Source organism: Camelina sativa, chromosome 2 (assembly GCF_000633955.1).
Source record: "Camelina sativa cultivar DH55 chromosome 2, Cs, whole genome shotgun sequence".
NCBI classification, from domain to species: domain Eukaryota; kingdom Viridiplantae; phylum Streptophyta; class Magnoliopsida; order Brassicales; family Brassicaceae; genus Camelina; species Camelina sativa.
Genome location: NC_025686.1, coordinates 28,619,386 through 28,639,854, shown reverse-complemented (window position 1 = coordinate 28,639,854; position 20,469 = coordinate 28,619,386). Strand labels below are relative to the sequence as shown.

Below are 20,469 nucleotides of genomic sequence, written 5' to 3'. Positions count from 1 at the left end.
AATTTTGCAGGGAAAATCATTTTTTCGGAAATAAAAATCCAATATTGACACCTTTGTAATGAATAAAAATCATTTCTTTGTATCTAACTACTGTTTTGACTTTTTCTTCTGAAAACTATATAAAGATGACAGACTTCACATTTTAGGATTTTCAAAGACTTTGCCAAGATTATATTTTAAATTATAATTGCGAATGTTGAATATTACTATTATAGTTTGTCAAGAATTGTGATGAATAACTCTGTTCAATCTTATTCAATTTAGATAAGGATCAAGGATTTAGTACTACTATTAAAATGGTTTAGAAAGATTGACGTACACAAAAACGTTTGGCATGATAATTTCTCAGTAATAACACAATTGAATTTGTAGCTTAAAATACAAAACTATCATCCAATTTCAAATTCTATCTTGCATCTATGTGGAAATAATTATCTCTTTATTTTATATATACATTTTTTATACCACAGACATTAATCAGTTAGTGAAATACACACATTTTTTTTGTCAAACAGTAAAAATACACACAATAATCACTAGTTTCACACATTAAAACATTTGAAATAAGTTCAGGTTTTGCTCTGTTTCCTCCTCCTCTTGAACTCTCAAATTTCTCATTCTTCGCTTCAACCTCTCCCACAAGAATCCTGTTTCTTCATCGCATTTGACCACCAGATTCTCTAGGTTCCTCACTGAATCCGGTAACTCGCATCCCGGACACTTCTTCATAGAGATCTTTTTAAGCTTCTGCAGTTTGCCAATCTCTTGAGGCAACTTTCTCAATCCTAAGCAATGAGAAATATCTAGAAACCGCAAGTTGCTGAGTCTCTCAGTCGCTTCAGGCAGCTCAGAGAGATTAATACAAGAACGAAGCCTCAACATTTCCAGTTTACTCAAGTTGCCTATAGCTTCTGGAAGTGTAGAGAGCTTGTTACAGTTTGTGATGCTAAGAGTCTTCAATGAAACAACTTCAGAGACCCAATACGGTAACTCATCAAGATCATAGCAGTAGTCTATTTCAATCTCTTGTAGACTCGGTAGAGCTTTAGAGAGATCTATTTTATCTGTCTCGTAGAAAACATCACCAAAACTACACATAACCAAAGATAGCTTCTTGAGACTGCCGAGTTGCAATAGTGGAATGTCTAGCAAAGTTACTGAAACTTTCTCCAATCTAATCCGTTTCAAGTTTGGCAATGAGCTTAGACATGAAAAATTTGTCAATCTTGCTGGATAAAAACCGTGGTTTGTGATTGTCAGAACTTTTAGCTTCTTCATTTTAGTAATGAAGCTTGGTAATGTATAGTCTAATGAAGATAGATTAAGAACTAAAGCCTCAACATTAGGGAAATCCAATTTCACCCACCTTGATGAGAACAAATCATCTGTAACAAAAAAAAAGGACTATGAGCATAGTGATAAGAATGTCATATTCCTAGAAACAGCCTGATGAGTATGAGTATGATGCTAGGTCCCTATGCACATAGTTATAAGAATGTCACACATCTCCAAATGAGTATGATGCTAGGTCCCTATGCACAAATTTTCAGAAAAAGAGGACTTGAAAGATTTACCCGTAGAGATGGACAAAAGTCTAGCATTGATAGGTTGACTTAGATTCACACACCAGTCCGGATAGTTGTCCTCTCGTATCTCCAGATTTAGTTTTTTTCTTTCCAGGATTGGTTCCAATTCACTTTGATAAATAGCCAACTCCCTCAGAATATCATGTTGAGTGACTAACAACTCACTGTAGAATCCGTCTTCGTGCTCATTTGTCCTGGTAAGTAAACAAATAAGTTCATCAAATCATAGATGCCAAGCAGGTGCAATGAGAAAAATGTTGAAAAAGAAATAACATTACCCGAGAGGAACAAGTTTAAGCAGATTCTGAGAAGCAAGGTCATTAAGGTACTTCATGTACACGTTGGTACTGCTGCTACTACCTCTACCAAATAATTCCACACATATGTCAATTATAAGCGAAGCCCATATCTTTTGGTCTTCAAGAAATGAACCCATGACCAAGAAACACTCTTTAAGATGGGGTTGCAGGGCATTGAAGCTAGGCTGAAGACGTTGTAGCACAGTAGGATTACTAAGAATTGTTTCCCCTTCAGACCAGCTTTCCACTTGGCCTTTCCATAAATACAGAGCTTTTCCTCTTAGTGAAATGCCGACTACTTCAATAACAAGAGGGAATCCATTGCAACGTTTCAATATCTACAAAGATGAATATAGTGTTTTCCACAAAGATGACAATCAAAGCTTAAAACTTGAAGGTCGAGTCTACATTATCAAGAAAAGAAACATAGAGATGAAACTAATACCTTCTGGAGAAGATCTTCATACTCATCATCTACAGATATGTGATGAGGCGGAGATGCCCACTGAATGAGAAGGGACCTAGCATCTTCATCTTTCAAAGGTTTCAAATGATAAGTGGACCATAAACTCGAAAAGTCAGAACGAGAAGTCACCAAAGTCTTATAACCCGGTAAGTCAATTTGAAATTTCCGAAGAAAGAACTCTGATCCTTGCCACACATCATCCAACACCAACAATATAGGACCATGTTCAGTGAGTTCCTCCAGAAGCTCTCTTAAGCCAGTTTCTGCTTGAGAATCATCATCAAATGTAATAGCTCCGTAACCGTTGTCTTGTAGCAAATTTTGTACTATGGCTCTGAAATTAGGAGTACACGACACAACGCAAAAGAAGATTTTCTTGAATACTCCTGCCAATGGAAAATTTCATGAGAAACAATTCATGTGTAAAGATAGAAACTTTCAAGACTTAATAAGGATGTATAAAAATATACTTTTGATATCTTCATCGTGACAGAGCTGAGTAACGAGCGTGGTCTTCCCGCAACCAGGAGGACCATAGACAACAAGATTAACCACAGAATCGTCAAGGACCCTCTTCTTTAAATCCATCAATGGCCAATCCAATCCAACAAGATTCATATTAAGCTTAGGAACAGAACAACGCTTGGTAAAAGCAAGAGAGGGAGAAGAAACAACACTCAAAAGGTCGAGCTTCTCATTGATGATTTGGAAATAACTTTCAATGGCTTCCATGGAAGGCATAGACTTCAACTGGTTCCTAACCATAAGAAGCTGTAGCTGAATCTGACAGAACTTGAGCATCTTCCTATTGATTTCCTCAACTTCTTTCGTATACTTAGATTTTTTTACTACATTCCAATCCTTGACAAGTGAACACTTCTGAACCAATACAAGAGCTTCAACGATCGTTACCTTAAGATCTTTTAGTTCCACACCATCTTGCATCGACTCGATCTGATTGACCACCGGAAGCAACGAGATCATCGTGGATGCGAGCTCTTCAGACACAGATTTGAAAGCTATCACCTTTTTGGCCTCTGAAATCAAAAGTTTCATCCCTCCGGAGACCAAAGCTCCCCCAATTGAGCCTAATCCCAAACTAAGCCAATCGTTCATTCTTTTGCTTCTCTTCAGATTACAAAAAGTTCCTCAGAATGAAATATATAACTCACTGATTCTGCCGACAGAACCTGAAGATCCAACACGTTAAGGAAGACGAGGAATCAGATGCTTTGCTTTATCGTACTTGCAAAGCAATGCCGTCGCTGTTGACTTCACTTCACAGTGTACCTGAAATTTACAATCAATACTTTTTTGTTTGCACAAGAAAAGAAAAAAAAAAAAAAAAAAAAAGGTTCAGGCCCATTTATATATAGATATTTTTCAATTATCGGCCCATTTAGATACATCTTAGTAGTATTTTATATGGGCCAAAAATATATGGTTGAAAAGCCCATATCTTATTTTCGACCAAAAATACAAACACGATTCTTTTTTTTGTTTTTTTCCGGTTAACCCATACAATTTTCAATGGCTCGTAATTGATCACAGAGCAATAAAATAGGATGGAAAAGAGAGACATAGCATGTGACTGTCCCATTATTGTGCGAACTTCCACATGTCCGAATTGGGTCAGCCCATGTTGACTCATGTATATTACTCGTTTAGTCTTAATGACTCTTATAGTGATCATTAAGGAGTGAAGAAAGAACACATAATCAAAGATTAGTGGTTAATAGTTTAACTAAAACAAAAAAATGATGCTTAATCAACAACTCCTCACATGCTTCATCTTTTGTCATGATATAAAATCCTCCCGTATTCATCATTATGTCGCTTAATATATGTATGTATTCGTTTTGCTCTAATATAATCGTTTTTGGTTCACTCGTTTTTTTATGTATGGTGATCTGCATGCATGAATCTTTGATATGATCGGTGACTTCATACTAACTAGATATGCAATTAACATTATACTGTATAAATTATTTTAGTAGGTGGACCATATTTCACCGACTAAATTTCCCAACAAGAAGTGATTTTTTTGTCAACATTTGCAACTTACAGTTTTTAATAAACTTTGGGAAATTCATCCAAACCGAATAAAAAAGATTTATCTTATAATCAGATTTGTAATAAATTGGCAAAAGCGGCACAGCTTTCAATATAGCTTAAAGCCGATGTCCATCACAGTTGGACAGATGCTCTTTTCCCAAAAGCATACTCCATAATTTTTTTTTTTTTTTAAGTATATAACTCGAAACTTCCTTAATTAGTGCAAAGAAACAAATAAAAAGCTTTCTTAATTGATTTGGTTTGCTTACAATTTTTGGCCGTGAACCTGAAGAAAACTGCAAAAAGGAGAATCTAATCAGCGGCGACCAATTAGGAAAAACATTAAAACTCTTGTCTTTTTTACTCTATTTCTTTCCCTTTCTCCTTTTTGGTTCCCTAGTTTTGAATTATTTCCATTTAGCTTTTTATGGTATCTCGTTATTCGGAATAATGAAAGCTAAGCTTTGGCTGGACGCAATAATCATATAACCAAAACGCGTGAAACCATTCATTTCCATTTGTCACCACCACGGCATTATCCACTACACGTCTACACCCCTTTTTCACATTAACAACTTAATTTACAAGTAGTTACACATTTTTACAACAAACTAGACCAGACCAGCATCTTCAAAATGTGAATGACATTGCCGACAAATGTGTAATAAGATTTTAAATCTGTGTTTAGAAATCTTAAGGGTGTAAAAAGTTGTTGAAAACTTGATTAATGAGGGAGAAGTTGAATTTTAATTTATTTGACCTAACGCGACAAAAGGAAATAAAAAAAAAACTCACTCGAGATCTTCACTGGTCATTGATTAGAACCACCTTTGTGACTCTTTTTTTCTCTCACATACTTATGTCACCCTTAACTTTCGCTATCTAATTGCATTTTTATACATCATAGTCTCTCTTCATTCTCTTGTCTGTATCATTTTTTTTAGGAAGCCATGAAAATGGCATCAAGAAAAACAACATCCTTGCTTCATCTTCTTCTTCTCCTTGGAGCTTTGACTCTTTTGAGCAGTTTGGTTATAGTCAAAGGAGAAAGCCCTTACAAGTTCTACACTTGGACTGCTACTTATGGCATTATCTCTCCTCTTGGTGTTCCTCAACAGGTACAACAGTTCCATTTTTTTTGTCAAAGACAAGAACAACAGTTTCTATTTACGGAAAGTCTAAATCTCATTTTTTGTTTGATATACTGATGAAACTTTTTAACTCTTTAGGTTATTCTCATCAATGGTCAGTTTCCTGGTCCAAAGCTTGATGTTGTGACCAATGACAACATCATCCTCAACCTCATCAACAAACTTGACCAGCCTTTCCTCTTAACCTGGTAATTTCCCCTGTTTTTTTAATTTCAAAAAAACCTAAAGATTTGAACTTTATCATTTTCACATGCTTCCCAAACAAAAAAAAATCCTCTGTTTTGTGTAACCGAGTTGATTAATGTGTCAACTTATGTTAGGCTTCCCTTAATCCTCTAAAAGGTTTAATCTTTTGTGTTTAAACTCGATAAAGGTGAAACTTTATTGATCAATGTAGGGTTTTCATGTTTTAATGTATTTGATCTGTTTCGATTTAGGAATGGGATTAAACAGAGGAAGAACTCATGGCAAGATGGTGTCTTGGGAACAAACTGTCCGATCCCACCAAACTCAAACTTCACTTACAAATTCCAAACCAAAGATCAGATTGGAACTTTCAATTACTTCCCTTCAACCGCTTTTCACAAAGCCGCCGGTGGATTCGGAGCCATCAATGTCTATGCAAGACCTGGTATCCCAATTCCTTACCCTATCCCAACCGCGGATTTCACTTTACTCGTTGGTGATTGGTTCAAAACCAACCACAAAACGCTTCAGCAACGTTTGGATTCTGGTGGTGTTCTTCCATTCCCTGATGGGATGCTCATTAATGGACAAACTCAAACCACATTTTCAGGCGACCAAGGTGAGTTTTAAATCCCTCAGCTTCCAATGTGAATTGGTTCTGTTTGTTTTACTTATTGTGTTGTGTCTTATGGTTTTAATATTTCAGGGAAGACTTACATGTTAAGAATCTCCAATGTTGGGTTATCAAGCACTTTCAATTTCAGAATCCAAGGACATACTATGAAAGTAGTTGAAGTTGAAGGCTCTCATGTTATTCAAACTGATTATGATTCTCTTGACATTCATGTTGGCCAGTCTCTAGCTGTTCTTGTGACTTTAAACCAATCTCCTAAAGATTATTACATGGCTGCAAGCAGCCGGTTTATAAGAAGCAAACTTTCTGTTATGGGTTTGTTGCGTTACTCGAACTCTCATGTCCCAGCTTCTGGTGATCCCCCTGCTCTTCCACCTGGAGAGCTTGTTTGGTCCATGAGACAAGCCAGAACATTCAGGTACAAAGAGCACTTACAAAGAACGTTGGATTGTTTGATGTGAAGAATTAGATCATGATGGTCTTTACTTTGGGATTTCAGGTGGAACTTAACAGCAAATGCAGCAAGACCAAACCCTCAAGGATCATTCCACTATGGAAAAATCACTCCAACGAAGTCGTTTGTTTTCGCTAATTCAGCTCCTTTGATTAACGGAAAGCAAAGATATGCAGTGAATGGAGTCTCTTATGTGAACTCGGAGACGCCTCTTAAACTCGCTGATCACTTTGGCATCTCTGGTGTTTTCACTAACGCCATTCAAAACGTTCCTTCTAACTCTCCTCCAACTGTTGCAACATCAGTTGTGCAAACATCTCTGCATGATTTCCTTGAAATTGTGTTTCAGAACAATGAGAAATCAATGCAGTCTTGGCATCTTGACGGTTATGACTTCTGGGTCGTTGGGTGAGTCTTCTTCCTGCACTGCCGCTCTTGTAACTTCTAACTCAAGTTAGTTAGATTCTTGCTAACGTTTCTCTCTCTTATGAATATAGGTTTGGTTCTGGACAATGGACACCTGCAAAAAGATCACTCTACAATCTTGTTGATGGTCTTACACGACACACAACTCAGGTATCAACATCGTTAAAACATAGAAAAAGAGTCTTGATTTGTTTGTGTTCTTGATGTGATTCTTGGGCATATAAATGTGTAGGTCTACCCAAACTCTTGGACAGCGATCTTGGTGTCATTGGACAATCAAGGGATGTGGAATATGAGATCAGCGATATGGGAAAGACAATACTCGGGACAACAGTTTTATATGAGAGTATGGAATCCAGTACAGAGTCTTGCAAATGAATACAACCCTCCTGATAATCTTCAACTCTGTGGCAAAGCTGTTGGACGACACCCTTAGAGAGAGATCCTCTTGTTCTTTTACTTTAAAAGTTAATTGTTAAAAGGTTTATTTGATTCAATTTGGTTGAGGTTTTTTTGGGTTTGTTCTTCAGTCCTGGTCATGAGAGTATGGCTAGTGTGGCTATTTACGTATATGTAGTAAAACACAGAGAAAAAGGAAAGCTATGGGTCATTCGTAGGTTTCTTCAGATTGGAGTTTCAAAGACAAGTCTTGTGAACAATTCTATTGAAGTGTTCTTTCTAGATTACTACAATCTCTTGTAATAATATAATAAAAGCTGTTTCTGAGTATATAAACCTGAAACTACAACTAATGTCATGGTAACTAGAGAAGATAGTAGCACTTTTTAAGTTTTTAACCATTGATGTTGAATTGATGAAGTATATATACAGTATCTGGTGGAGTCTTAACAGGGCTTAAAATTACTCTATGTTGAGAATGGGCCTAATAAAGCCCAATACGAGTTTAAAGAAAGTTAAGTAAAAAGTCCAACAGTTTGTTGCTGAATCAAATCGGCGAGGAAAAAAGGGGATTCTTCTTCCTTCTCTCTCAGTTTGTTTCTTCCAAGTTTCAACCAAAACGATCAGATAGAAGAAATCTTATAGAAATCGGAAGCTTCTCTCTCTCTCTCTCGTACTCTGAGTTTTGCTTCGGTGAACATGAATTGCGAAGTTTGTCAGCTTAAGGAACTGGTAAAACTTTCCTTCTTCTTATTTTTTTTTTTTTAGTTTGCTTAAAAAAAAAAAATCAGTCAATCGTTGTAGTCATCGAGTCCGTGTTTCTATATCTGGATTTGTTTGGTGGTTTTTCGCTATATCGTAAGGGTTTTGTGTCGATTTGGTTGGTTTGATTTGGTTATTTTTCTCGCAGGAAGTGGAATCCTTCGAGATACGCGAAGTTTTGCGCTGTAAGTCTTCTTCTTCTTCTGTATCCAGTTTCGTTTCGTTTGTTTTTAGTATAGAAACAAACAAACATCAGATCTTAGTGGTTTAAACAATCGTTTCAGTTTAAGATCCCAGATTAGGTCTTTCTAGGGCTTAAACCTGTAGACATTGGTTTGAATTGGGAGTTTTAGGAGAACACTGTACATAAATCTGTGGTATCTTTCTTAGCTTGAGTACAAATTTGAAGATGCGAGTAATTTGTTGTCTGATTTGGTTTGTGGATTTGTCTTTTGTCTTGTTTTCAGTTCTGTAGTGTGATTTACTTATTTGTGAAAACTTTTGAATCTGAGAAGGTGTAATTTTGTTGTTGCAGGCATTCTACATACCATTGTCTTTCATCGTGCGCTTGGTCTTATCCGCCCTAAAGATATTGATTTGGAGCTTTTTGAGATTACCTACGTAAGATTTTCATTTTCTTTCTCTCCTCTATGGTTTTGTAATTATACTACACAAAGAGATGTTTTCACCAAATGGTGAGTATGCTTTGGTTTTGATGTTGGCCACATTTTCTTTTCTTTTTCCCCCATATGTCACAGGTGCAATGCGGTGAAATCGAAGTGGAGAAGAAAATTGATGAAAAGATTGACCAATTCATTAGCTGGATTGAGAAACACCCAAACAAGAAAAGTCAGGTACATTCAGATTGCAGATATTCATTCTATTATAACTGAACCTCATATTTCATACCTGCTCAGGCAAAGAATTGAACGTTTCTGCAGCATATTGGGTTGTTGTTGCTTATCATATATTATTTATGTGATTGTCTATAATCCTTTTCATTATTTCCATCCCTTTGTGGCTGTTAATGATCTCTTCTTCTTCTTCTTCTTCTTCTTTTTGTGTCATTGCCAAGATATGTCTATCATTTTATGAAGTCAAAAGCAAACAGCCGTCTTGGTTCACCAACAAAATCGAACGGTTGTACTGGGAACAATGGTACATCAATCTTAATGTGCTTCAGCCCACTAAGGCTCCTGTCGGCAAGTCCCACCATTCTAAACTAGTTATGGACCCTGGAGGTAAGATTGATGAAATTTACAACCCTCTCATCTCCTAAAATTACTACCCTTCTTTTTTTGCCTATTAGAGTGGGAAGTGATTGTCATGTTCTAATCCAATAACTGTAGAGGCGTCTGAGGAGAGAAGTTCTCGTAGGACACTGCTTGAGCAATCCCTTCAAGAAGTCTTATTCCAAATCATAAAATTCGTGAATGAGAAGAAGGACCATGTTCCTCCCATTAACGATGGTGTAATCTACTGCCCTTTTGAGATCACTATCCCAAGGTATGTCAGTCTCTAATTATTCACATATCAAACTATTTTCTAGACATTGTGCTTATAGATCATGTCTCGATGGACAGTTAAGACTTATCCTCAGGTTCAGTGATCCCCACGAACATAAAGGAATGAAGAATTTTCATGATTATTTGTTGTCAAACTGTTGAATTGAGTTATGTTTTGTTTCAGCTCATCGGACTCAGCCTTTGGGATGGATATGTTCAAGAGGATACTCCACAGTGGCCATCCGTCGATGCTCGGCTAATTCCATTTTCTACTCAACTTAGGTACATATGATGTTTCTTGGTTCAGCCTAACTCCAATCACCACGTTTCTAGTTGCATTTCTCTGTGTACATATATAATATACTCAACACTTGCCTTTGCCTTTTATTCTCAACCTTCTTTGCGTTATCTATGTTACAGATATTTATTGTGAATAAGTGATGCGTTGTTTCATGTTACAGATATTTCTTCTCAACCTTCTTTGCCTTATCCGAGGCAAAACGTCTTGTTTTCTCTGTTTTTTTTTTTGTGTAGTTTGGTTAAGATGATGATGATGATTATAAACTATATATAACATATCTTTGAACTTATCTTCTCTCTGTTTTTGGTGATCTTTAGGAAGAACATTCTCAAAAGTACTTTCAAGATATATCTCTAGCTTTATAGCATACTTATCTATGATTATATCCACAAAATTGTTCTCTATTAATTGAAATCTATGTTTTGGTTGTGTCAAGTCTTGTTCCGGCCAAGGCTAGAGCATTTGCTACATCCATAACTGCTCGATATGTACGAGTCTAATAGTAATCGCCCTCATTATCTTTTATTTGCCTCTGTATACGCAATGTAGCAACTAATATAAATTCGGAGAAGCATTTTATAAAAACTAGACTGTTCTGTTTTCCAAGATTTCCAGAGTTGAAACTGACATTAATTAGAGCCAAAAACAAACAAACGTTTCTCTGATTTTGTAGATTCGTTCACAAGTGACCTAACTAAATAAGAACCAAATTCACTACTAGAGAGCACTAAAACTTAAAAGTTAGGGTAGAGAAGCCAAAAGAAGAAGAGATTGAAATAGAGAAGCTGACTAAGGTAGAGAGCTGCTCACGCTATGTAGTCTCCAGACACGAACCCGACTTTGCTCTCTGGACCTTCGAACTGCCACGTGGCGGGTATTTGAGTCACGTGGCTTGTAGTGGTTGCAGCATCAGTAGCGCCAGTTGAAAACGGCCAGACCGTCGTTATTCCTTGCCCGAATCTGACGCCGTCGAAATACGACCCGTGACCAAGCCCAAGACCGAACCCGTCTGGCCCGTTAAACCCACCACCAGGCCCATTTCTGCTTACAGCGGCGTTGTAGTGGAGCAAAGAGTTGAAACCGCCGTAGAGCGACGACGAACTTCCTTTGGCCGCGGTGCAACCGCCGTTGGAAGAAGACTGAGGGAAAAGAACAGGCGTCGCTTGTAACGGAAAGTTCCGGCTTCCCACAACGGTGGTGTTAGCGGCGGAGGAGGAGCAAGTCCGGGAACGTTTTGAGCTTTTCCGGGAAACACCACCGACGGGAATGTCACGGAGAGTACCTCCATGAGTCCAGTAACGACGACAAGACTTGCAGAAATGACGAGGCTGTGAGAAATTGTAGTTGTTGTAGTAACAGAACTTGGTGTTGGTTGAGTCACAGCGAGGACAAGGAAGCTGCTCTTGCTGATCCACCGGAGTCGCAACTGTTGCTCCGCCGTGAGGAATCTTAGAAATCCGACGAGATTCGCTGAACTCAGAAGGCATGTTGAAGAGAGGTAGGTAATTCGCTGAAAACGTTGAGAGTTTTTGAAGCTTAGAAGTGTTAGAGGTTTTGGAACTTTCTGAGAGTTAAGAGGTTCCTTTTATGGAGAAGAGAGAGAGATGGGGAAGGAGAAGAGAGTGAAGCTTTTTGACAGAGTGTGTTGGGTTTATTGTGAACATAGAAAGAGATATGCTCTCTCTCTCTCTCTCTCTCTCTCTCTCTCTCTCTCTCTCTCTCTCTCTCTCGCTTTGTTATACTGTACGTAGGTGGCTCTGTTTTCAAGAGTTTCTGTTTTGAAAATTATGGATAAACAAACAAAACATCTAATCTCCTCAATCCATAATTTGTCGCACGTTTTTGTTTGGCATTATAAGCGATTTAAGTAAAGAGTAAGACATTATTTGCATGATTATCAGAAATGCTTCGTGCGTCACTAGAAAACCCTATTAAAGTAAATTAAGTTTTGATTTTGTTGTTAGCTAGTACTTCCGAGTTATTATGAGTTGAAACAAACAAACAACAGTGGGATGATGACATTAGTTTTAAATAAAAAAAATATGGTAAAAATAACGTCTGTCAAAAGGACGTGTCTACGGGAAATGAAGAGTGAAGAGAGTAGGCAACAATAGGCAAATTGTGGGAGAGGCTATTGAGCTTATCGATGTAAAGCAGTTCCCTATAATTCAACCATTATACTGTTAAGTGTTAAGGGTTTATTTATGGCTATAATAACTAGCCTAATTTCCTTATTTAAGATGGTTATTAAGTTGTGTCATCTTTTCCCCAAAAGAAAAAAAAAATTACTACTCCATTATATGGACCTAAGAGATTTATGGTGTGTGTAGATGTGCTCTATCAATTACTATACGAGAGTCAATGCGTTCAGGACCTTAGAAACAACACTAACTAAAAGTTATAAATCACAGTATGTTTATTAGACCAACTTAAATTATCAATGTTACGTGTTATGGTCTAATCTTATGCATGTTACAAAACCCAAGTTTTCTTTTATTTTATATGCTATGTTTTGCCATTTAAACCTTATCTTGTTTAGGAGCTATAAAAAGTAAAAAAAAAAAAAAAAAAAAAANAAACTAGACAAGAAGACCAAGTAGACAGGAGTAACAATAATCGTTCTGACTAAACATGATCTTGGGGAAACAAGACAAATGTATCTTTAAGATATAGAGAGAGAAAGAGAAATAGACAAATCCAAACGAAAGAAGAGGGTTGTAAATGTAAAATTGGGAGGCTAAAACGGTCAAAAGAGACAGAAGAGATTCGTTTTGTGAAGAGACAGAAGCGAAGGCTGTCGGGTAAAAAGAGTGTATACGGAGAGCTAAAGAATTAAGAAGCATGCAAATCTTCACTCCCTTTCACACCAAAAAGCATCCAACATTTGAGAGAGAGAGAGAGAGACATGTGAGAAGTATGTGCCCAAGACGTAGTCTACACTGGTTCAGAGCCGTCCTTACTCTGTTGTACCGACCGGTCTAATCTGGTCAAATTCTGACACTCATCTCTTTCTTTATCCCATTCTTTTTGTCCTTTTCCTCTCCTTTTAGTCTGAGAGTACTCTCTTTCTTTGTTTCCTTCCAAGGAGGTGTTTTCGTCATTCCGTCCGTATTTCTAATGGGCCTATTTTCTTTTAAAGATGTATGCGACTTATGGACCATGGGCCTTACAAATGAGATTTGTGTTTTTGGTATTTAGATGTGGATGTGAGACACCCTCCAATACAAAAACCGAATTATTGCAAACTTACGAGGCAAAAAACGTAAATAACATTGTTGGGCTAGTTATCCTCTTTCTTTTTTTTTGTTTGAGAACTGATCCCTATAATTGTATGAAAATGATATGCAATCTGACATGACAGTGTAAAGAAATCATGCAATAATCGTTCTTTATTTTAAGGCCCTAATTATATGGCTTTTTTATGTTTTGTTGGTGCATGTTTCACCAAACATCCCATTATGAAAAATATTCAAAGCTGAATATAACTTTATTGATGCATGGTCATCTAAACCACGATCTGTGTCCCAATTCAAAAGTGAAAACTTGGTCATCATCATAATAGTAAAAGGTACCAATAAATTGAATATTCGAGGATAAATAAATTTGAAACAATAATTACAAGGCAAAAAAGGAAACAATAATTACAAACAAAAAACACATTAACAACGAAATAATAATAATACTAATATATACAAACTCTAGGGTTTTGTTTATGACTTTCGAAGTTGTTGGAGAAAAAATAGAAGATTATATGGGGACCAAGAGTAAGGGAACTATATACGTAGTCCAAATGCAAATCATCTCCATATTTATTTGCATTGTTGCAACAAATATGATGAAGATATAATGATCTATTTTTGGAACGAAAGATCTTTCAAAATATTGACTTGTTTAATAAACAGTTCAAGTGGGTAAAATTGGATAGTCAAAAATAGTGTTAGAAACTTTGGGTATTGTAAAACTTTAAGATTTCAAATTAGCGGCAAAACTTGAGCTCAAAACTATCATAGTTTAAGATAGCAGGGAATTTTTGAAAGAGATATGATTGAAATTTTCACTACAAGAATAAATGTGCCCAAAAGATATCATATCACTTTGTATACTATTATGAAATTGGGTGCGACGTGCGTCTCCACTACCGTTGTTTTATTTCCACGGTCGGAGAAGTGAACGTCACATTCCCATCAGTTAAGTTCTTTCGTTTATCTCTCTATGTATGTGTTTATAACTATGCACCCTACAGTCAAAAGGAAATTTCAAACTTGTCTAATTTAGAAAAATTATGAGAAAGCCACTTTATGAAAAAAAAGTTTGAGTAGTCAAAATAAAATGATTTAATCAAGGGTGAATATGTAATATAGTATATAGATAGATAGTTGACTAATCATTGCATGAGTAAGCATTTTTGGATTTGATACCATTAAGCAAGGTCTCCTTCCTAATCCTATCTATATAATTAAGCTTATAACAATCGAATGCACGTTTGTCCTTTGCCTTCATTTCTACATTAATTTATCTATTCTGAATTTCATATTTGTAATAAATATACAAGTTATCCATAACGTGCACGTTACAAAACTTAATATCTACCTATTCTAAATTATGAAAATATAAGAGCTACTGATTACTGAACTATATAATTTGATGATTCTTAATATCTTACTAGGAGGCCAAATACTGAATATACAATAATAACAGTATGATAATTTTTTTTACTTTCTTTTTCTAATATAGTATGTGTGTGGATCCACATGTTATATAACTTATCGTACTAGTTACCGATATTAAATTACACAATTGTTGAGCCCCCACATCACACCAACTAATATATTTAATTTTGATTTTTAAATAAAGTAGTAGTAGTAGTAGTTAAATTTATTTATAATGTTGGACACTTTTATGAGCCAAATGTTGTGTTGTTATAACAACAACAACCAATAAATGCGTAGGTTGGATCATAAATTAGGATATTTATGTAGGTTGGATCATAAATTAGGATATTTATTATTTACTTGTTCAAAACCGTTTCAGACAGATGTAGAAACAGATTGGGTGATGCAGACGAATTACGTATTTATAGTTCTTTTCAGAGAAACAAAAATAAAAAAATATCAAGTTCACTTGGAATAAAAGGAAAAAAAAAAAAACCCCTCAACCGCTAATTTTTACAATTACCTTTCCATGTAGTAAAAAAAACAACTAAAGTTCTTTTTGTCAACAACACACAGCTAAGTTAAAATCCAATATTTTCAACACACACAAACAAACGACATACATATTATTAGTAATAATAACTAGGTGAATATATTTGCTCATAAATGTATAAGTTGATTACCAAACTATTGAGAAAAAAAAAAAGTAAAAACTAGTATAAATTGTCAAACGATTTTGAATATTTCTCTGTTTGAGGTGTAAAAGAAGAAAGATAAAAGAGAAATTAGCTTCAAAAATATAAAAATAAAAATAAAAAGAAAAGGGTGGAGGATCTTTTGGTTAGTTGGATAGAGAGAGCCAGCTAAAAAAAAAAAAAGAACTTCAAAACAATGGAGAAAAAAACAGTAAAGATAAAAAGAGCAAAAGAAATAAGCTTTCATCATGGGTCCCAAAATAAAATACCAAACAAAAAGATATCAAAGAAAATTTTGACAAAAAAAAAAAAAAAAAAAANAATTGAACTAATAATTTCAAAATATTAATGTTATGTTTGCGTGGATTGAATTTGATTTGATTAAATAATAATATTGAAGAAAAAGAAGAAAGAAAAAAAAAAAATGATATTTTGGAATTGGAACAGCAAGTAACAGCAAAGATTAGGCACCTTGATTGATACTCTCTCTGTTTATATACTATATAATAAAAGTCAAATGGCATTTTTAGTCACTATTTTCGTCATTATCAAACGACGAGAGACATAAACAAATTATACAAACAGACGCTCCAAAATTTTCTCTGTATTGTTTCGTTTTTGATGTGAAAGTAGAGAGAGAGAGAGAGCATAATAACGTTGTGGAGACTGGAGAAGAAGAAGAACACATGAAGCTTCTCTTTTTGGGGATTTGAGTATAGTCTTTGGCTTCGTCGTTTGTCTGTTCAAGATGGGACAAAGCTTTTGACTTTTCTTGTTTTTGTTTTCATCATATCTCTTCTCTTCTGGGTTATTTTCAATTTCATTCAAAGTTTTGATTTTTATTACCTGATCTGTGAGATTTCGATTTGTTTTCTATTTTCTCCTCCTCTCATTTCGTAAGCCCAATTGGGTTTTGACTGTTTCTTATGATCCGAGGTTTCTAAATTTGGTACCTTTTAATTTTCTTCCCCCTTTTGATTACTGAAATCCTTAATTAGGGTTTCAGTTAAAAACCCAAACTTTGAATTCCAATTTTAGGGATTTTTGATGCATATCTCACTTTGGAAGCCAATTTATCACTGTGCTGCTGCTCTCGTATTGGACAAGAAGAGCAGTAGTAGTAGTAATCGAGATGTGACTCAACGGAAACTCCATGAATCTAAGCTCAGGGAAGCTCTCGAACAAGCTTCAGAAGATGGCTTACTCGTCAAATCTCAAGACATTGATGACGAAGAAGACGAGTCTCAAGATCAAACCCTTGGACGGTCAAGATCACTCGCTAGACTCAACGCTCAACGCGAGTTCTTGCGTGCTACATCACTCGCTGCTCAAAGAGCGTTTGAATCTGAAGACACTTTGCCTCAGCTCGAAGAAGCACTTGACATGTTTCTCACCATGTATCCAAAGTATAGATCTTCTGAGAAAGTTGATCAACTGAGGAACGATGAGTATTTTCACTTATCGTTACCAAAGGTATGTCTTGACTATTGTGGATTTGGGTTGTTCTCTTATCTTCAGACGGTTCATTACTGGGACACTTGCACTTTTAGTTTGTCTGAGATTAGTGCCAATCTTAGCAATCATGCTATCCACGGTGGTGCTGAGAAAGGTTCTATTGAACATGATATCAAGATTAGGATCATGGATTACTTGAACATCCCTGAGAATGAGTATGGTCTTGTCTTCACTGTTAGTAGAGGCTCTGCGTTCAAGTTGCTTGCTGAGTCTTATCCGTTTCACACTAACAAGAAGCTTCTCACTATGTTTGATCACGAGAGCCAATCCGTTAGTTGGATGGGTCAGTGCGCAAAGGAGAAAGGGGCAAAGGTTGGTAGCGCCTGGTTTAAGTGGCCTACGCTTAGGCTGTGTTCAATGGATCTTAAGAAGGAGATTTTGAGTAAGAAGAAGAGGAAGAAGGATTCAGCGACTGGTTTGTTTGTGTTTCCTGTTCAGTCAAGGGTCACGGGTTCTAAATATTCTTACCAGTGGATGGCATTGGCTCAGCAAAACAATTGGCATGTGTTGCTTGATGCTGGTGCTTTGGGTCCTAAAGACATGGACTCGCTTGGTCTGTCTTTGTTTCGACCGGATTTTATTATCACTTCGTTTTATCGTGTGTTTGGGTATGATCCAACTGGGTTTGGTTGTTTGTTGATTAAGAAATCTGTGATTAGCTGCTTGCAGAGTCAATCCGGGAAAACGAGTTCAGGAATAGTGAAGATAACACCAGAGTATCCTCTGTATCTAAGTGACTCCATGGATGGTTTGGAAGGTTTGACTGGGATTCAAGATAATGATATCGCTATCAATGGAGATAATAAAGCCTTGGGAACTCAATTACCCGCGTTTTCTGGTGCGTATACTTGTGCTCAGGTGCAGGATGTCTTTGAGACAGATATGGATCATGAAATTGGTTCTGATAGAGATAACACAAGCACTGTGTTTGAGGAAGCTGAGAGTATCTCAGTAGGTGAATTGATTAAGAGTCCAGTTTTCAGCGAAGACGAGTCATCGGATAGCTCGCTCTGGATTGATTTGGGTCAGAGTCCTGCTGATTCTGATAATGCAGGTCATCTGAACAAGCAAAAGAGCCCTTTACTGGTTCCACAAAACCACAAACGAAGAATCTCGCCTAAACCAGCCTCAAAGGCTAATAATAATGGCAGCAATGGTGGAAGGCATGTTCTCTCTTTCGATGCTGCTGTTTTGTCAGTATCACAAGAAGTGGGTGAAGAAGTCTCAGAAGAAGAAAAACCTGAAATGAATCAAATAGAGACAAGTCGGTTGCGAGTTAATGAGATCGAAGAAGAAGGAGGGAGCAGTAAGCTAATTGCTAACTCAAATGGAAATGGTTCGACCTCTGGAATCAAAGAGAGTGCGATAAGAAGGGAAACTGAAGGAGAATTTAGGCTGTTAGGTAGAAGGGAGAAGAGTCAGTATAATGGTGGGAGACTTCTTGTGAATGAAGATGAACATCCCAGTAAACGAAGAGTATCGTTTAGATCAGTAGATCATGGTGAAGCTTCTGTGATCAGTCTTGGGGATGAAGATGAAGAAGAAGACGAAAGCAATGGAGTAGAATGGGATGATGATCAAAGAGAACCAGAGATCGTTTGCAGGCACATTGATCATGTCAACATGTTAGGTCTCAACAAAACCACCTCGAGACTTCGGTACCTCATTAACTGGCTTGTGACCTCTCTGCTTCAGTTAAGGCTGCCTAGATCAGACTCAGATGGAGAGCACAAGAATCTTGTTCAGATTTACGGTCCCAAGATCAAATACGAACGCGGATCCTCTGTGGCATTTAATGTCAGGGAATTGAAAAGTGGAATGGTGCATCCTGAGATAGTGCAGAAACTTGCTGAGAGAGAAGGGATATCTCTAGGCATTGGTTACCTCAGTCACATAAAGATCATCGATAGTCGAAGCGGAGATTCAAGTTCTTGGAAACCGGTGGATTGTGATGGAAAAAACAACGGGTTCGTAAGAGTTGAGGTTGTCACAGCTTCTCTTGGGTTCTTGACAGACTTTGAAGATGTTTACAGACTATGGAATTTTGTGGCGAAGTTCTTGAGTCCAGGTTTTGCTAAACAGGGGACACTCCCAACAGTTATCGAAGAAGATGATTCTTCAGAAACTTAAAAAGACATGAGCAATGGGATACAATTTTTTTCATACACTTCCTTTACTGTACTTATCTGTTATTATCTGAGAACATTCTCTTGTATGATTTTGGGAAGTTATTTGAGCAGAGATGATCTCAGACACGATTTCAGATGTCTGCATATTGTAACTGTTCATCTGTCTTCTATCTTTGTGTCACACAATTCATTGATTCATATCCAAATTTCAGAACTACAGAAAATATCTAAAGCTGTCCTATATCTGAAATTGATAATTTATCTTCAAGATTCCATCATCTTTATGAGAAATGCAATCTCTAACGCTGATTCCTTAGTCTGCAAGAACCGGTTTTCTTCGACAATGTCAGTCGTCAAGTTGAGTAAGACTGGGCGTTTCGGGTCATGGAAGGTAGTGTCACGAACTCTTGCAACCCATTTCGCAGCTTCCCATACACCAAATCTAAATACAACGATAGAAATCTCATTCTTCAATCTTAAACATCAATAGAAATCACAAACTGAGAAGAAAGGATACTTACCGAGTATTAAATGAGGAAGTGACTAAAACAGCAGGATAGAGAACATCCTTAGGAATGTTGTCATAAGGTGAATATTCACGTATCGCATGAAAATCATCAATATCTCCTGGATATCCAAACTCTTCGTAATCCTCTGCCGTTAAGGGTAGTATTGGATAGATTAGAGTATGAGTTGGATCAAGAAATGGAACCTGAAACAAAAGAAACAATTGACTATTACAAGGTTTCCTTATCAATCAACGCCTCAAACTTTTTATGAACCTGCAGTTTGCTGAGTACCTTTAGAACCGCAGCTTGGAAGAGATCAGGGCATTGATTGATAGCTGAAGCAACAACGAGTCCTCCCGCACTGTATCCCCAACCAGCAAGCTTGTTATCATCTACTATATTGTTCTCAACAAGAAACTTTGCACATTGAATGTAATCTTTTATGGAGTTAAGTTTCTTCGTGCCTCTTCCGTCTTGATGCCACTTCTTTCCTTTCCCTCCTCCACCTCTAGAAAAAACCCGAGAACAATGGATACATGAAGGAAGCCTTTCGCTGCTTGCTGTTGAAAGCCTAAATGAACAGAGAAGAGAAAGATTGTACTGACCTAACGTCTGCATATGCAAGTACCCAGCCACGATCAAGGAGGCTTTTAAGTTCACTACGCCATCTCTTATCAAGCATTTCACCATAAGCACCATGAACATGAAGCAGACCAGGTTTTCGGTTCTCCTCTTTCTGAGCTCT

General features: G+C 36.7%; 6 protein-coding genes across 7 annotated transcripts in view; 3 read left to right on the top strand and 3 right to left on the bottom strand.

Annotated features, from left to right (window-relative positions):
* LOC104745246 (probable disease resistance protein At5g66910) lies at window positions 419-3,682 on the bottom strand. Its single transcript, XM_010466447.2, has 5 exons — window positions 2,822-3,682; window positions 2,331-2,737; window positions 1,865-2,223; window positions 1,575-1,780; window positions 419-1,385 (listed from the first exon to the last, which is right to left on the bottom strand). Exons 1-5 carry the CDS (start codon window positions 3,465-3,467, stop codon window positions 550-552), a joined length of 2,454 nt encoding a protein of 817 aa, XP_010464749.1. The 5' UTR covers window positions 3,468-3,682; the 3' UTR covers window positions 419-549.
* On the top strand, window positions 5,239-7,986 carry LOC104745236 (L-ascorbate oxidase homolog). Its single transcript, XM_010466435.2, has 7 exons — window positions 5,239-5,524; window positions 5,636-5,745; window positions 5,995-6,362; window positions 6,450-6,795; window positions 6,877-7,239; window positions 7,329-7,407; window positions 7,490-7,986. The coding sequence occupies exons 1-7, from the start codon at window positions 5,357-5,359 to the stop codon at window positions 7,691-7,693; spliced, it is 1,638 nt and encodes a 545-aa protein (XP_010464737.1). The 5' UTR covers window positions 5,239-5,356; the 3' UTR covers window positions 7,694-7,986.
* LOC104745225 (autophagy-related protein 101) lies at window positions 8,204-10,398 on the top strand. The gene is made up of 7 exons (XM_010466425.2): window positions 8,204-8,388; window positions 8,567-8,603; window positions 8,954-9,039; window positions 9,177-9,272; window positions 9,494-9,659; window positions 9,768-9,924; window positions 10,108-10,398. Exons 1-7 carry the CDS (start codon window positions 8,356-8,358, stop codon window positions 10,181-10,183), a joined length of 651 nt encoding a protein of 216 aa, XP_010464727.1. The 5' UTR covers window positions 8,204-8,355; the 3' UTR covers window positions 10,184-10,398.
* Window positions 10,778-11,935, bottom strand: LOC104745217 (dof zinc finger protein DOF5.8-like). Its single transcript, XM_010466413.2, has one exon. The coding sequence runs from the start codon at window positions 11,709-11,711 to the stop codon at window positions 11,031-11,033; it is 681 nt and encodes a 226-aa protein (XP_010464715.1). The 5' UTR covers window positions 11,712-11,935; the 3' UTR covers window positions 10,778-11,030.
* LOC104745169 overlaps window positions 16,017-20,469 on the top strand; it is a 9,087-nt gene continuing 4,634 nt past the window's right edge. The window contains exon 1 of one of the 2 annotated variants that reach the window (XM_010466359.2): window positions 16,017-19,383. In XM_010466359.2, the coding sequence (XP_010464661.1) occupies window positions 16,619-19,216 (2,598 nt within the window). In that variant the 5' untranslated portion in view covers window positions 16,017-16,618 and the 3' untranslated portion in view covers window positions 19,217-19,383. Of the gene's footprint in view, window positions 19,384-20,469 lie in introns of those variants that run through there. The other variant, XM_010466351.2, reaches the window with a different exon arrangement.
* LOC104757613 (protease 2-like) overlaps window positions 19,360-20,469 on the bottom strand; it is a 10,779-nt gene continuing 9,669 nt past the window's right edge. The window contains exons 10-13 of the mRNA XM_019239024.1: window positions 20,330-20,438; window positions 20,016-20,232; window positions 19,737-19,927; window positions 19,360-19,657 (exon numbers count right to left, since the gene is read on the bottom strand). Of these exons, the coding sequence (XP_019094569.1) occupies window positions 19,480-19,657; window positions 19,737-19,927; window positions 20,016-20,232; window positions 20,330-20,438 (695 nt within the window). The 3' untranslated portion in view covers window positions 19,360-19,479. The remainder of the gene's footprint in view (window positions 19,658-19,736; window positions 19,928-20,015; window positions 20,233-20,329; window positions 20,439-20,469) is intronic.